Source organism: Poecilia mexicana, unplaced genomic scaffold, assembly GCF_051168715.1.
Source record: "Poecilia mexicana isolate PSO_F unplaced genomic scaffold, ASM5116871v1 scaffold_9, whole genome shotgun sequence".
Taxonomy (NCBI): Eukaryota; Metazoa; Chordata; class Actinopteri; order Cyprinodontiformes; family Poeciliidae; genus Poecilia; species Poecilia mexicana.
The window spans coordinates 5,770,647-5,786,201 of NW_028263378.1; the positions used below are offsets into that span (position 1 = coordinate 5,770,647).

A 15,555-nucleotide genomic window follows, 5' to 3' on the forward strand; every position below is an offset into this window, starting at 1 on the left:
AGTGGCCTAAGCCCAAAGCTGATGCTGATCAGAAAGTTCACATAACCCTCAAACGAACTCATCTCAATGTTCCCAAAGACTTTTGGAAAATTATTTTCTGAACTGATGCGACAAAAGTTGACCATACTGGGAGTATAAAACTAACACAGCAATTTAGTAAAGGAAAGTAGTATTGAAATGGTGGTGGTAATGTGAAAGTCTGTGGCTTTTTTACTGTTTCAGGACCTGGACGACTTGCTGTAAGTGATGGAATCGTGAAAAAAAAAAAAAAACAACTTTTGTTTTGTCTCAAGTTATATTTGTCCGATATTACAGTTGAGCTCAGCAGTGCATAATAGCGTATAAAATTAGTTTGATTGTTATTAAGATTTCTAAGAGTTACATGCCAGCCTTGTAAGCTAAAACATGCTGGATCAGCATCCTTACCAACAACACTAAAGGTTCTGTAGTGACAGTTGGCGGTCATCCATGTTTGTGTTTTGCTTTTAAGTTCTCTCTTTCTCTTTTGTATTTTTGATGCATTGGTTTTTGTATAGGTTCTCGGTGTTTGGCCTTGGCTCCCGGGCCTACCCACACTTCTGCGCCTTTGCCCACGCTGTGGACACGCTTTTTGAAGAGCTGGGGGGTGAGCGCATCCTACGCATGGGAGAAGGAGATGAGCTGTGTGGCCAGGAGGAATCATTCAGAACATGGGCCAAGAAAGTTTTTAAGGTTCGTTCCTTAGGTGAAGACCTCAAAGGGTTGTGTTGTGGTTGGATAAAGTGTGTCGTGACATGTTTTATTTTATTTTTTTTAAATGTTGGTCACCTTCCAAGGCAAATTTTAAAAGCCTGCAACCATTGAGCATCACAAACAACACCAAAAAGCCATCTAACGCTTTTAAACAACTTTAGCTCATAAAGTGGCACTTTTATGTTATTTGACAAAACCTTGAGACAGTAAAAGCAGTTATTGCTGTCTGATTTCTAAAGTGCTAAAGTAATTTTCGAGTAGTTTTATTATGCAGTAGATTTGAAGAGTTGTCTTTTTTTTTTCTAACAGCGACATTTTTTCCTGATGCTTTCCAGGCTGCCTGTGATGTGTTCTGTGTTGGTGATGATGTGAACATCGAGAAGGCTAATGACTCCTTGATCAGCAACGACCGCAGCTGGAAGAAGAGCAAGTTCCGCCTAACGTACACAGCTGAGGCCCCTGCGCTGACAGAAGGTAGTAATCGTGTGGGAGCGTAGCGATGAACTACTAAGGGGTGACTTGATTTTAAGCAGACAATAAGTGGTGATAAGTAGCTTTACACAAAATAACAGTGATTTATGAGTGACTCAGCTATTACATCACCTGGAGATGTGATCTGAGGCTTGACTGTGGAAAGAGATTTTAATGCAATTTCAAGCGATTTTACCTTTTTAAAGGCTTGAGTCAAAAATAACACATTTGGTCTGTAAATGTGAGAAGCTCAGCTTTATAAATGATGTTTTCATTACAGACGAGGGTGTAACTGGACTCTAATGTATCAGAAAGGCTGTTTATTTAAGTAAATGAATGTTTACCAGTGAATTAGTCCCCAAGCTGTAAAGGAAAAACAGTATGGATAACTGTAATTTAGAAGCTTATAACTGTTTTCTGTCAAGTTGCCACCCACACATATATTCTACTTGGACTAAGAGTGGTGAGGCTACAATCAGCTCTCATTCAGTTGTAGAGAAATATTGAACAGAGATGCACAAACAGAGGCATGTTTAATATCAAGTAAGAGGACCCAGAAAAGCAGCAAAGTTCTGATTGTTAAATCAGAGTGCGTTTACAGGTGCATCTAAATGAATTAATATGTAATTGAAAGATTATTTCAGTAAATCAAATCAATAAAAGAAGCTCATAATAAATTAATTACAAACAAATATCTTATTCTTTTTAATAATAAGATATTTTCTTGTTTGTCAGCAAAGGGAAGCATAAAACATGCTGATGTTTTCTGGTTTATTACTGCCGATGTTCTTCAATATTGTCACTGTCCGAATAAATTTATTGTTTTTGCAGTTTTAAGCCATATTTATCAATAGTATACCTAATATAATGTATCATTTTTCTTTAATTTCCTTTAATGACTTGAATTGAAAATGTCTTTGCTCTGAAAAGATGCAACAGTTCAGGATACTGCACTTATGTTGGCTTACATACGCCCCGTGAGGTTAAAACTGATGTACAATTTTCGTTTTTGTGTCTCTTATGGTAATTGTTTATCACAGGTAAACATTGATCTGTTACATGACCACATTTTGGTTAATAGTTGCCAAGCTATAAAAGCAATAACATAAATGTAATTTTGAAGTGCGAAACCACATTTTCTATCAACTAACCACCTACACAACTGTTTGTCTTGGAGTATTGGTGGGGAAGCAACAAACGACTTTCCTGCAGTTGCGCAAAAATAATGGCACAGAAATACAAAACCTGTGAGAATTGGGAAACAAAAAGATTGAAACTAGAAAATTACTACTAGCACAATTACAACAGAGGACAATTAAAGTCTGAAGAAATCTGAAGAACTACTGCAAAATGACATTATTCTTACCAGTAAAAATAGCGCGATTTAATTTTCTGAGAGTCATGTTATACTATTTACATATCTGTGTATGGGGGGTAAAGCAAATGCCAAGAGGCACATCATACAATTTACATAGAAAATAAGAGGCATTAAATGTGATAGTTTGCTATGAGAAATAACCATGGATTAAAAAACATGGTGATTATTAGAAAATTGAATAAAATATCTTTGTTTGTTATTGTTAATATTATCCTGTGAAAAGGTTACAATTAGTATAATGGTGTTTGCAATGCACCCACACACTAATTAGTTCTACTGCATTGTTCGTCTGTGGGTAAGCTCATCCATCTAGAAGTTGTTTACAAATATATACAATAAACATAGTTAATAGCATATTTTAAAATCACTTCTCCTCTCTTTACTAGAGCTAATTGTTTTTATTTTTTTTATTTCCACCAACTCAGATTGGCTCTTTCCTCCCCACCCTCAAAAAATATTTAATACTTAGAAAAGATGTGTTACATTCCAGGAACTTAAACTGTAGTGGTCTGGCTGTGTTGGTTGTAAAAATAGTTGAAATATTGTGAATGAAATCTTACCTAATTTAAGAATGACAAATCAAGTAAAACAAAAAAAAAAGTATTTCAGGAGTTAGGTTATTAAAGTAATGTGGGTATGTTAGTGGTGGACAGGAGTCAAATCCTTCTGGATTAAATTGGCATCTCTGTTTGATGCACTGACTCCCATCTCAGTACTCACCACTTTTCCATAAGTTTTGCTTCATTATTTTAAGGTTCTATTAATTCATGTTATTTGTGAACCTTTTTCTACCACACTTTTTCCCCCCACTCAACTTCCCATGAATATGCTTTCATAGACTCTTAACTCTTTCGCATTAGTGGCTTACGCTCCTCATGTGCTGGACTATATTATCAAGTAAGCCATAAAACATTTATATAATGTGTCTTAAAACACTTTTTCTTAAGTGACCTTATGTAATATTTTTATTTTCTGAACTATTTTATTTTGGATTTCCATGAGCTATAAGTCATAGTCACTGAAAAAATAAAAATAAAACATTCAATATCTTTGTGTAGAGGTCAAAACTCCAGCAAACCCCGATGTCCTATGAAGCAGCTTTATTAGAAGACAGACAAGTTTCAGTCTGTGACTCTGATGAAAGCTGCTCTTTTAATAAAAGTGCTTCCTAGAACTTAAAGTGTCACTGGACTGGAGTTTCCTCCTTTATGGACCTCTTCCACGCACCTTAGGAGTCGGTGAAAATGTGCCAGAAACAATTTGAATATCTGCCTAATACATGTATGAAATACCTTTTCAAATGATGATGTTCAAACTTATGGAGAGACCACTGTATATGATTTGAGTCAGTAACTCAAAACTAAGTGGATCAATCACATAAAGCTTAATCAAACAAAGATGGCGTGTTTGCAAAATATAAAAATCTTGTAAACTAAAGAAATTCTGGCATTGTCTTTAAGATAATTAACATATGAATAATTTTTAGAAACTTATCTCGTTTTCTGTTTTCATACTTTCCTGTTTATCCAGACAAAAAGACTGAGGATACTCTCAAAGTGTATCAGCCCTACACAGTAGAATCCAGAGTAGTTTGTAATACCTGTAATAACATGTCATTTCTACCTTATAGCATTATACAGTGTCCACAAGAAGAAAGTACAAGGAGCAATGATGATTGAAGCTCAAAACCTACAAAGTTCAAAATCCAAGTAAGTTATTGCTTTAGCTCTAATATGAAATCCATTCAGTGTATTCTATGTGCACAACTTATTCATTCTGGAAAGTGAATGAAACAGATGGAAAAGGGTGCAATATTTTTTTCTTCCTTTCCTGTAAACCTCTAGTCTTTTTTTCTTTTTTCCTTTCAGTCGCTCAACCATATTAGTGAGGCTCGACACAAACAACCACGACAGCCTGCGCTACAAGCCTGGCGACCATCTGGGCATCTTCCCTGGCAACCACGAGGACCTGGTAACGGCACTCATAGATAAACTGGAGGATGCTCCGCCTGTCAATCAAATCGTCAAAGTGGAGTTCCTGGAGGAGAGGAACACGGCACTAGGTGGGTGATGATATTAACAACGTCACGCCACTGTGTGAATACAGGGGGCGTGTAATCAGTTCAAAATCTGGGAACGAGGTGAAAATGGAAATGTTAATAAGATACAGTTCTTCTTGCCTCAATAGACTTACACTTGCAGAAGGAATCTATACTCAGAAATCTTTCAGTTTTGGCACCTGTGGTAACACTGGGGTGATGCAACTAAGCGACAGATACACTGACTGTAAAGCAACATGATTTTTTTGTGGGGGGGTGAAGGGGGGAGGTTTAAGTGTGTGCGCTTGATTTAAAACACTGCCTGACAAATTAAGCCGTTTCTGAGGGTTTGGTATCCTCTCTGGTAAAATGATTTTTACCAGTGTGAAACAGCAACCATACGATCACAGCAAAAGGGATTTTGTTACTCATTTATTCCTACACAGCAGTTTAGTATTTACAAAACAAATAGCTTAGTATAGTTTTATATATGTTTCAATGTTTACAGAATGAATATAAAATAAAAACTCATACCATCACGACAGAAATTCCAGTTGACAGAAATGAGGAAATGAATACAAATATCCACCAACCTGTGTTAGACTCTATTGATGTAGTTTATATTTATTTGAGCTTCTTTATTCACACCAAGTTTTGTTATCAAAAGTTTCCACTTTTTAGACACTATGGAGATTTATTAGACCTTCTAGCACTAAAAAATATGACTAAAAAATGCAGTTATTTATAAAAACTTTATAACCTTAAAACGGATTGTTCATTTTAAATTTTGTGCATTTGTGTCAACTGATTAGTTGCATAACTCAGTTAACTTTAAAATACAACACTGGCATGGCCTTCTAACCTCAACTACTCACTTTCTATCAACCAGCTGTGTGCATGGATTCAAACCATAAGCTGCAACTTTTAACTTCTTGCAGCCTGAGGGGCAATTTGAGCTGTGCAAATGTAGAGAAACATGACAGAATAATTGATTTTGAACATCGACTGGCTCAGCATGTGCAAATAAACTCGGCGTATAAATATTTTCCACCATGATTCATTTTAATGGCCCATTTTATGAGAAGTAGTTATACAGCAGATTTCAAAATAACATCGAGATATTATCTTATAGCATGCTATAACCTGCTCCTTGATTAGAAAATAAAAACAATACCGTAATTTTGAAGCCTCGCTGACTTAATGCAACTGTTAACATTTGAGTTGTGTACATAGATTAAATTTGATCTTCCGCGGTGTTTGGTCTCATGTAATATAATGGCTGAAGTTTTAACACAATAATAGAATGCTACACAAACTTTTATGTTCCCTTTTGAATGCAGGGAATTAGATTGTTGTGGTGGTTTGGAGACTTGAAGACAGGACAGAAATAATGCAGTACTTTGCAAAAGTATTAAAACCCTTTGATGTTTTTACAAACTGCCTTGTTAAAACCAAAAATTTTAGCATGTTTTTTTTTTTATTGGATTCTTTGTGATCGACCTAAAATAGCACACAGTTCTAAAATGGAAGGGAAATTATCCATGATCCTACATGGGTGTTGGTGTGGAGTGCTTTTGTATTCTGATACTAGTAACTGAGAAGAAGTCAATCATTTGGTAAAAATAATCCATCTTTTTATGTAATTTGCTCACCTATTAGTAAAGCTGTAGTATAAAGGTTTCTTATTAGATTTGTTCTGTTGTTGTTACTTCACAAGGTTCCCTAAGAAAAAAAAGGCTAGGTGGAGCACAATAGGGACACGAAGAAAGTCACTGCAAAAAGAAGCCATTGAGTTTTGTTTCAGTCCCATTAGCAGTGGATGGGATGCAGAAAGAAGGGTGTTCTGGAACCATGGGGTCAAAAGTGAACATTTTGGCCGTAAATGCAAAACGTGGTAGAATTCATTTGATTTGATGCCACATAAAATCTATTTACATACATAAATATCTTGTCCAAAAAAATTGAAATTAAAATACTTAACATCAATTCAAATCCTAGTTATACAAGACTGAAGTAAGGTTAATTACATTCTGGTGTGCCACATAAAATCCTAACAAAATGTACATTTTGTGGTTACAATGCCACAAAATGTGGAAAAGTGCAAAAATGTGAATACTTTTGCAAGTCGCTGTAGCTCAAAAACAAGCTAAAATTGCTTTTTTTTTAGGAGAATAACTACAACCAATCTTTACATTCATGCATTGACATAACTAATCTGAATTGACCATCTTTTACAGATTTTGTGTTTTATCCGCAGGTGTTATAAGTAATTGGACCAATGAGACCCGTATTCCTCCCTGCACCATCAACCAAGCTTTTCAGTACTTTCTGGACATCACCACTCCACCGACCCCTGTGCTGCTGCAGCAGTTTGCAGCTCTGGCAACCAACGACAAGCAGAAAAGGAAATTAGAAGTCCTTAGTAAGGTACATTTACATGGCATTGTATTGTCTTTCCTCTTGCAATTGACAATTATTGAGATGTTACTTTAAGCATTTTCACTGATTTGTGGCCACAAATGGTAAAGGGTTCATTTAAAACCCTTTTTTTTTTCAATTTTTTAGTTTAATACTTGCAAAAATGTGGCTTTGACATTTTCATTTAATGTGATCTTCCATTTGGCATGAGCCCCTCTCCCTCGACCCTGCGAGGATAAGTGGGAATAGACAATGGATGAATGATCTTCAATCCACCACCTTTCATTCACCATGTGCCTAAGCTGCAACAGTAAAGATCCCCTTCATTATGTTTGCTAAAATATGGGAGATGGTTTTCAGTGTCTTAAAGGAGATTTGATGCACTTTGCACCATTGAAAATGGATGCAGTAGGAGTTAGCTGGAGCCAAATCAGAGCTGTTGATCGCTCTAACCCAGGAGTCCTCCCCCCATTGTGGTGCCTCCCACAAGTCGCCCTCCATTTTTGTTGATGTGTGAAAAAGGCTGGAGGAGGCCAAGAAGTGAGTCATGCGTAGAATCACTGTCACTAAAGTGAGAGGGAAAGATGGAGGGCTTCTAAATTTGTAAAATAAAGTGGTACAGTACAGTGAGCAGTGCAGATCATTTTTGATTTTTAGTTTAGATCTCAAACCAGTCTTCGCCGTGTTGCCAAAGGTTACCTGCCTATCATGTCCTAGAATGTCAGAATACGATGATAAACCTGTTCTCACAAGTGTGGCAGAAAGTTTGAAAGATTTTTGGTGCAAACTTCATCTGTTTTTAAGGTGAAAAAGCTCCGCCCTCGAGGTTCTTTGCCAAATTCACTTGCTGTTCAAAAACTGATTTGGACTCAGAATTGTGGATTCCACAGACATCTTAATGGACTGTCGCTCATTAGTGGCTTGAAAACAAAGCAATGTTCAAATTATTGCTTTCTTAGCCTGGAGGCAATGCCCCAAATTCGTCACCACGAAAATTTCAGTAACACAAAACAGTTGAGTTCTGAATGGTGACGGGCTCTGCTTACTGCTGTTTCATGCTTCCGATGCAGAAATGTTTACGTGACTAAAAAAAGAAGAAATTCCTCCATTTTTTTTCTCAGCCTTTCACTGCAAACGCATTACATTTATGCAAAAGACATCAAGATAAATAAAGATGTAAAAATTATTTTGATGCAGTCTGTTTTTCATACCGTTACCTTCTGGAAAACCCAGGGTTTGCAGGAGTACGAGGAATGGAAGTGGTACAACAACCCTACACTAGTGGAGGTGCTGGACGAGTTCCCCTCCATCCAGATGCCGTCGACTCTGCTGCTCACTCAGCTTCCCCTGCTGCAACCTCGCTACTACTCCATCAGCTCCTCTCCTGATATGTATTCAGGAGAGATTCACCTCACAGTAGCTGTGGTCTCTTATCGTACCAGAGGTGAGAATCCACCAGTACTTCAAAGTTGTGTGTCTGGTAAAAGCTTTTGCATAGTTTAGGATTTTTTTTATTTCCAAGTGGGTCAGGGTCCCAGAATGCCAGCTGTATAATCTGACCTTGCACGTCGTTCTCACAGACCTACACCTGTAATCTTAAACAGGTAATGAAGGAAATGGCTACAGATGAACCACTGTTTACTGGTATTTGCGCTATTTTAGCATATTACTATAATTGCATGACCACTTGCTGTATTACAGTGATTTTTTTTTCCTTCTGTAAGAGAAAATAAGAGATGGCTTTAGCCTTGTAGGTGAGCTAGGGCCACTCTTCTCCTGTTAGTTTGTGCACTTCAAATGAGTGGGAGGCAGGTTGGAGAGAAAAAGGTAAAGTGATTACTTGGTAATCATCTGTTTCAGGTGGGCAAGGACCCATCCATCACGGAGTATGTTCATCGTGGCTCAACAGGATAGAGAAAGGAGAAATGGTGCCGTGTTTTGTCCGAAGGTAATGACTAAAATGAAAAACATTCTTGTCAAAAACCTGGTGTAAAATTCATGCCACATTTTTTCCTTCTGTAAATTAAAAAACACTCCCTACATCACCGTTCTGGTGTAACTTCATCACTCCTGTACAAAATTATTTCCCAGTCATTATAGTGTTTAATAATTTTAATAAATTGAATTGTCTGTAATGTTTGTTCATTATAATTTAAAATATTTTTTCTGACTAAATGAGGTTTGCAAGAATACCCAAAGCAAAGAAGTCCAATTGACAAGTGTTTAGAAAGCCAGCCTGTCTGGTGATTACACAGTATTCTTACTTTTCAAAGTGTTTTTATTTGAGCAGACAGACACCAGGTAAGCATATGTGGTTTTAGTGTGTGAGCAACACACAGCCTAACACTTCGGCCAAAGATATTACTTTTAACCTACAACTCCTCTGCTTTCTGTTACCACATGAACACGCTAAGATGACGTGATGAAACGTTTTTGATCCTTTGTGTCGTCGTAGTGCACCGTCGTTCCAACTTCCAAAAGACAACAAAGCACCGTGTATCCTCGTGGGTCCGGGAACGGGCATCGCCCCATTCAGAAGCTTCTGGCAACAAAGACTATACGACCTGGAGCAAAATGGTGGGCCATTCTCACCTGTTTGTTCAACCAGTAACTGAGGAGGATCTTACCATAATGTCCTGTGAAAGACTTGTGAACGTGTCATTGTAAATGTATTCATTGGATTTTCAGATAATTGCTTTTCAGTGTTCTGTTTAAATCAAGTCATTCGCAATGACTCACTTTGCATTGATCCTATTGCAATTTCATTTTTCATGTTTTTGTCATCTCTAAGGGATTAAGTCTTGCCCCATGATCCTGGTGTTCGGTTGTCGACAGTCTGAGATGGATCACATCTACAAGGAAGAGACTCTGCAGGCCAAGAACAGAGAAGTGTTCAAAGAGCTCTACGCTGCGTACTCCAGAGAACCTGGCAAACCAAAGGTAAAACCACCAAACAGCAATGAGCATTTGAAAGTAACTTGAGAGGTTTAGTTCACTCTTACTTTGATTAATTGGATTGGCTAAACAATTCCTGATATTTATAAAGAATACAAATTAAATCTGCAGGTCATTTATTTTGATGTTCATTATATTTTTAGCATTTCAACATTTAGTTTATCTTTATCATATGTCGAAGTGCAATTAACGTTCACATCATCCCCCTTTTTGTTCTTTCACTTTGTCTCTTCACTCCTCCAGAAATATGTGCAAGATGTGCTGCGTGAGCATCTGTCTGAAACTGTGTACCAGTGCCTGAGGAAGGAAGGAGGGCACATCTATGTGTGTGGGGATGTAACAATGGCAGGAGATGTTCTGAAGACCGTGCAGCAAATCATCAAGCAGCAAGGTCACATGAGCATAGAGGACGCTGGATTCTACATCAGCAAGCTTAGGGTAAGAAGCTACTTATTGTGATTGGAAATGTTGAATTGAACAGCTTTTGTTTTTAGTATTTCCTCAGTATGTATGTAACAAGAAGAGGAGCTTCTAAATGAAGGCCATTAGATTATTTCCTGTCAAAATATAACAAGTCAAAGTTCTGTAGATCCAGACTTTTTAATGAAGTCACTTGCTATCCACTGGGTATCATTTTTCATAATTTCTCACCATGTACATGTCACTCTCCTACCTCCACTACCTTGTTTATGCCAGGATGAAAACCGATACCACGAGGACATCTTTGGGGTCACTCTGCGCACCTATGAGGTCACCAATCGACTTCGCTCAGAGTCCATTGCCTACATTGAAGAGAACAAAAAGGACTCGGATGAGTAAGTGCCTTGGAAGTTTTAGTTTTTCATCATTTTCAATTGTGAGAGTAAAAGACTGATTTTACCAGAAAAATATTGAAAGTGGTTATTCTAATAAATGACTAACTAAACTGGAGATTTATGGCTGAAGACATGATGCCTCACTTACTATCTTGCAGATTTTCTGTTCCATCATTTCATAATTTAGTTCATTTCATTTAGTACTAAATATTTTAAGAATTATAATATATGTAGTATTTACTGCAATTACTTTTGATATACAGAAATAAGAAAAAGAAATTACCTAGCAATCAGTAGTTGTGTGCTTAACAGATATGCTGCAACTGAAGGTTGGAGCTCCATTAGTTAATGCTTTTACAGTTAAGTAAATGGTAAATTGAATTTATATAGCACTCTTTTGGTCATACTGACCACTTGAAGCACTTTACACCAGAGCTACATTCCCCAAGTCACTCTCAGTAACGCACACATTCAGACAACTCAAGGTTGCAACAGGTAGGGGAGAGAGATTGTTGCATTACTACACAGTTCAAAGGACTTTGAACCATATGAACGATGGAAAACGTAAGCAAATTTTAAACTTAAAATTCTGGCATAGCTTCGTACCTGAAACTGGAACAGTCCTGTACACACATAATAAAAAACAAATAAATAAAAGACATAGATCACTTTTTTATTCCTTCTTTAAATAATATTTCCATTGTTGACATTCAGACGTCTCAGCAGGTTTGTCTGGATTTCAGAAGATAAATCCACTGAGATGGATCTCAAACAATGAGATTAGCACTGCTTCTCTTATAAGTCAACTCTGATCTGCATCCTGGAGTTGTTTGGCAGCAGCGTGTTGTCACCCCGACATCGGATGAAAACAGAGCGGGTAACCATAGAAACGTGTGGAGAGAGGCCTTTAAACTAACAGGATTAAAGTGAAAGCGGATGGCCCTGTTCCATTTCTGTTTTTGTTTCCGTCGTTGTTTTTGCATGTTCAAGATTATACACTTCATATACCCTTGCCATGAGAGCTAAACAAGGGCCCTACATAGCCACTACGCCTCATTAAGTACCAACATAATGCATCACAGACGATGGTTCCTGTGTGGATTGTCACTTGAATTTCACATTTGGCCATCAAAGCCCCTGCTCGTTGGATGAGTAATGACTGTAACATCTTTGTTTCCATGTCTCTGTTTCTCTGTGTCCGTTTTGTCTTTCTCCTTATTTTGCTTTCCTCTCTCAGGGTTTTCTGCTCATAGGTCGATGAATGGAGGGCTTGCTGAACACAACCAGTCTGAACGACACGGCAACGCTGGTTAAAGAATACTGTGCCAACTTTTGTACTGTAAAGAAAAAAACAAAAAAGGGTTTTGTTTCTTTTTTTTTATATACCACTTAAACAGTTCTGTTGGGCTCTGCAACTTTGTCTGTAGCAAGTTGGAAATGTTCTGTTCTGATATCGTTTTTGCTTGTTGATGATACTTCCAAAAATTTACAAATTGATCATTATGATTCATAATGTGTGCACTTAGTGTAATGAACTGCCTCATTGTGAATGCATGACAAAGAAATTAATATAATCAAGAAATATAATATACTCTGTGTTATTGTTGCAGTTAAAAGGCTTTTATTGAGGTTATATATTTGCAAGAAAATGTGCACCATTGATTAAAAAAAAAGTTCTGTATTAAATTTGTCGACTTTACATTTGGGAATGTGTAGGGACTGGTAAATCTGCTATATTTTGGGGGGTTTTATTATCAATAAAGGCTTCAGTAGACAAAGTTAAGACAGTGAAGCATGTACAGGCATGTTGACAGACAAAAAAGAAAAAGAATAATTTACAAGCAAGTTTGGTGTGTTGACAAATTTAAATTGTGAAAATTGTGATTTGGTCACAGCGTCGATGAACGCATCTATTAATGTGCCACTGGGAGTTCATCAAAAGGCATCAGCTTCAGGGCAAGTGCTCTTTAGTGGGATGTTCATCCTGTCATAACATTCATAACATTTTCATGTCTCAGCTGGTGCTCTCCAAACAATGAAATCCAAGAGCTGCTCAGTCTTCAATTCAAACAAAAATGTGTTTAAAATCTTAAGAGCCTTGAACAAATTTAAATGTCTTTAAATCTTGTGTGAACTAGGGTACAATGTATCACGCTTATAATTACAGTAAAGGCAAATTGTTTAATAAATTGTTGAATTACAAATGAATAAAGTAATTCAAAACATGTAGGATCATGGCTTAAAAATGCTGGGATTTGTTGAAGGGTTTAATAAAATGCTTTATGGAGAGGATGTCACAAACAAGATTTTTTGTTTTATGATATTGATCCAAGTAATATTAAGATTAAGTGTATGTTGATTCGGTGTCTCGGATACTTTTTATACAGCACTGATTTGCACACTGCAGACCACAATTACAATAAAGATATCTCAGTCAATGCATGCAAATTGTAGGCACTGCAGCAGCTCTGGAGGTTTGTGGACGTGCTTGAAAACACCAACTATATTCCTCATGGTAGCCTCCTTTCCTGCATTGCTGGAACGTGTGTGTGTGTTAAACAGCCCACACATCCCCACACAACTTCTTACATAAATGTTTATATACTTGCATTATTACATGTTCACATATTGTGGGCATGGTCTTCGGCAGTTTCCCATATATTTACATCTTGATTCACAAAAATGCTGGGCATGCAAACATAGACTGTTCAGATCCGTTCAAAATTCATCCAATGGGCTGTAAGGCTAAGCAGTGACATCAGGCAAACCTCCAAAGTAGATCTATAATGTAAAGCAAGTAGCTGTAATATCAGACGGTATATCTTGTTTATGATGGATTATTAGTTCTTTCCAGGATAAACTGCATCAGAGATCAACATATCCATCCTAAAACTATACTTTCCATCATTCAAATAGTTTGGTCAGTTACCTGTTTTACTGCAGCCTCCTGGAAATTAGTTTCCTTCATAGTGTTGCTTTAACTTACCTGCTTGCAAAATTAGCTGAAAGAAAGTTGTGAAGTGCAACAACAGCTGCAAATATTTGTAGAGAGGCAGAGGTATGGAGCATTTACCAATGTCAAAGCTTAAGCAGCTAAAAAAAACACATCAGCTTTCAGGATGAGGGGTTAGTTTACTTTGCACAACTTTACTTTAATCAAGAGACAAGTTAGACAAGTTTGGCACACTTAATTTTGCAAGAATTGCTGTTCAGGTTTTGGCATTGCGATTTCCTGGTGAGTACAAAAGCAAGAAGGTTGAGTTTTGTAAAAGGTCAGAGTTTAACTTTGATCATACTGCAACACAAGGCTAGAATATTTATGCAGAAATGACCATTTTGCACTTCACCATTATTCCAGTGATGAAATACAGATAAAAACATTTTGGTAATGGTGACTGAGATTGTTACTAAATAGAATACATAAGGAGGAATATAAGTTTAAGATTTTGGTTTTACTGTAGAATAGATACTCTAAGAAAATCTGTTTCCACATTACCAAACCTGAAAACTCGCCTCATGTGAACAGCTTTTTATTTTTTACACTTTAGCTTTTGTACAGAACAAAAACTCCAAATGTAACATAATGAGCTTTAAATGTGCTGTTGGGAAGAATTCACTACCTTTTTGAGAGTGCCAATTCATGTTTTTAAACTTTTTGCTTAGCTAATTGCATCCCAGCTGTAGCATTATATTTACTCAATTATCAGCAAGCTGGAGAGCGTTTTCCCTCGACGCTGTTTTCTCAAGAATTAGCTGCTTCATAGCTAAACATTAAGGAAAGCAAATGATGCTGCTCTGATCGTATCCGACAGCTGTCGACTTGCACATTCATCACCAATGAAGCTTTTAAAGAAAAATGCAGAAAATGCATTTGCAGCATCTTTACTTGTCTGCCTCTTGCCTTACATTACCTCTTTGCCAACATTTGGTACATTCATTCATTCATTCACTTGGCTTTCTGCATGTTTTCCTGTGGCTTAAGTGAGACCCCCCTCTCGCTGTAAAATAAACCCTGTCTGGTTGTCAGCATGTGTGTATTTGCCTGCCTACTTGTGCCCCAAAAATCATCTCCGGTGCACATATTTGAGTGGATGTAATCGAGCTTGATCTCAGGTATGTTTGTTCATTCCTCCTGTTGTTTCTTTCATTGTTCGTTTAAAAGCAAAATAAAAAGAAAAACAAATCTCAAACATGGACTTGACATTAGCACGAGCCTGCAAATTTGAGGTTGCAGATGGTGTTTTGGTAGCAGGAAGCTGCCCACGTGGATTTTAGCGACGATCTCAGCAGGACAGTCCAATTGTTTTAAGTTCTAATTAAGGCTTCTGGTCGGAGAAAAGAGATCATCCCACACTGGCTTTGGTCACTTGCTGCTTTAGTCAGATTTGAATAAAAATATATATATTGTGCAAGCACCAATTTTTTTTTTATTTTCTTTTATGACTCACTTTGTATTAACATGCTTTTCCTTTATCTTCTGAGTCCTGTGTATTAATTTCTGTATCTTCTATTCAAATTAAAGATGGCATGATTAAAGGATTTAAACTGATATCTCCATTTGCCCAGATTATTTCTGCGTTCTGAGTCAGCTCTTTTGTTTGCTGGGTGTTTCCCATTTCTCCAGTTGTTGCTCATTTTAGATGAATATCTCCTCCCATTCCAGATAAATAATTTGCTTGATCTCATTTAGTTGGAACGAGAGTCATCTGTGACGTAACTCTTGCCACCAGAAAAGTAATACAAAGTAT

At 37.0% G+C, this 15,555-nt stretch overlaps 1 protein-coding gene across 2 annotated transcripts in view; it reads left to right on the forward strand.

Moving 5' to 3' along the window:
- The window catches only part of nos1 (nitric oxide synthase 1 (neuronal)), a 52,346-nt gene extending 36,990 nt beyond the window's left edge, over nucleotides 1-15,356 (forward strand). The window contains exons 19-30 of one of the 2 annotated variants that reach the window (XM_014989807.2): nucleotides 537-711; nucleotides 1,068-1,206; nucleotides 4,212-4,290; nucleotides 4,450-4,643; nucleotides 6,877-7,046; nucleotides 8,271-8,481; nucleotides 8,898-8,985; nucleotides 9,493-9,614; nucleotides 9,829-9,977; nucleotides 10,236-10,430; nucleotides 10,689-10,807; nucleotides 12,045-15,356. In XM_014989807.2, the coding sequence (XP_014845293.2) occupies nucleotides 537-711; nucleotides 1,068-1,206; nucleotides 4,212-4,290; nucleotides 4,450-4,643; nucleotides 6,877-7,046; nucleotides 8,271-8,481; nucleotides 8,898-8,985; nucleotides 9,493-9,614; nucleotides 9,829-9,977; nucleotides 10,236-10,430; nucleotides 10,689-10,807; nucleotides 12,045-12,060 (1,657 nt within the window). In that variant the 3' untranslated portion in view covers nucleotides 12,061-15,356. Of the gene's footprint in view, nucleotides 1-536; nucleotides 712-1,067; nucleotides 1,207-4,211; nucleotides 4,291-4,449; nucleotides 4,644-6,876; nucleotides 7,047-8,270; nucleotides 8,482-8,897; nucleotides 8,986-9,492; nucleotides 9,615-9,828; nucleotides 9,978-10,235; nucleotides 10,431-10,688; nucleotides 10,812-12,044 lie in introns of those variants that run through there. The other variant, XM_088008668.1, reaches the window with a different exon arrangement.
- The last annotated feature ends 199 nt before the right edge of the window (nucleotides 15,357-15,555 follow it).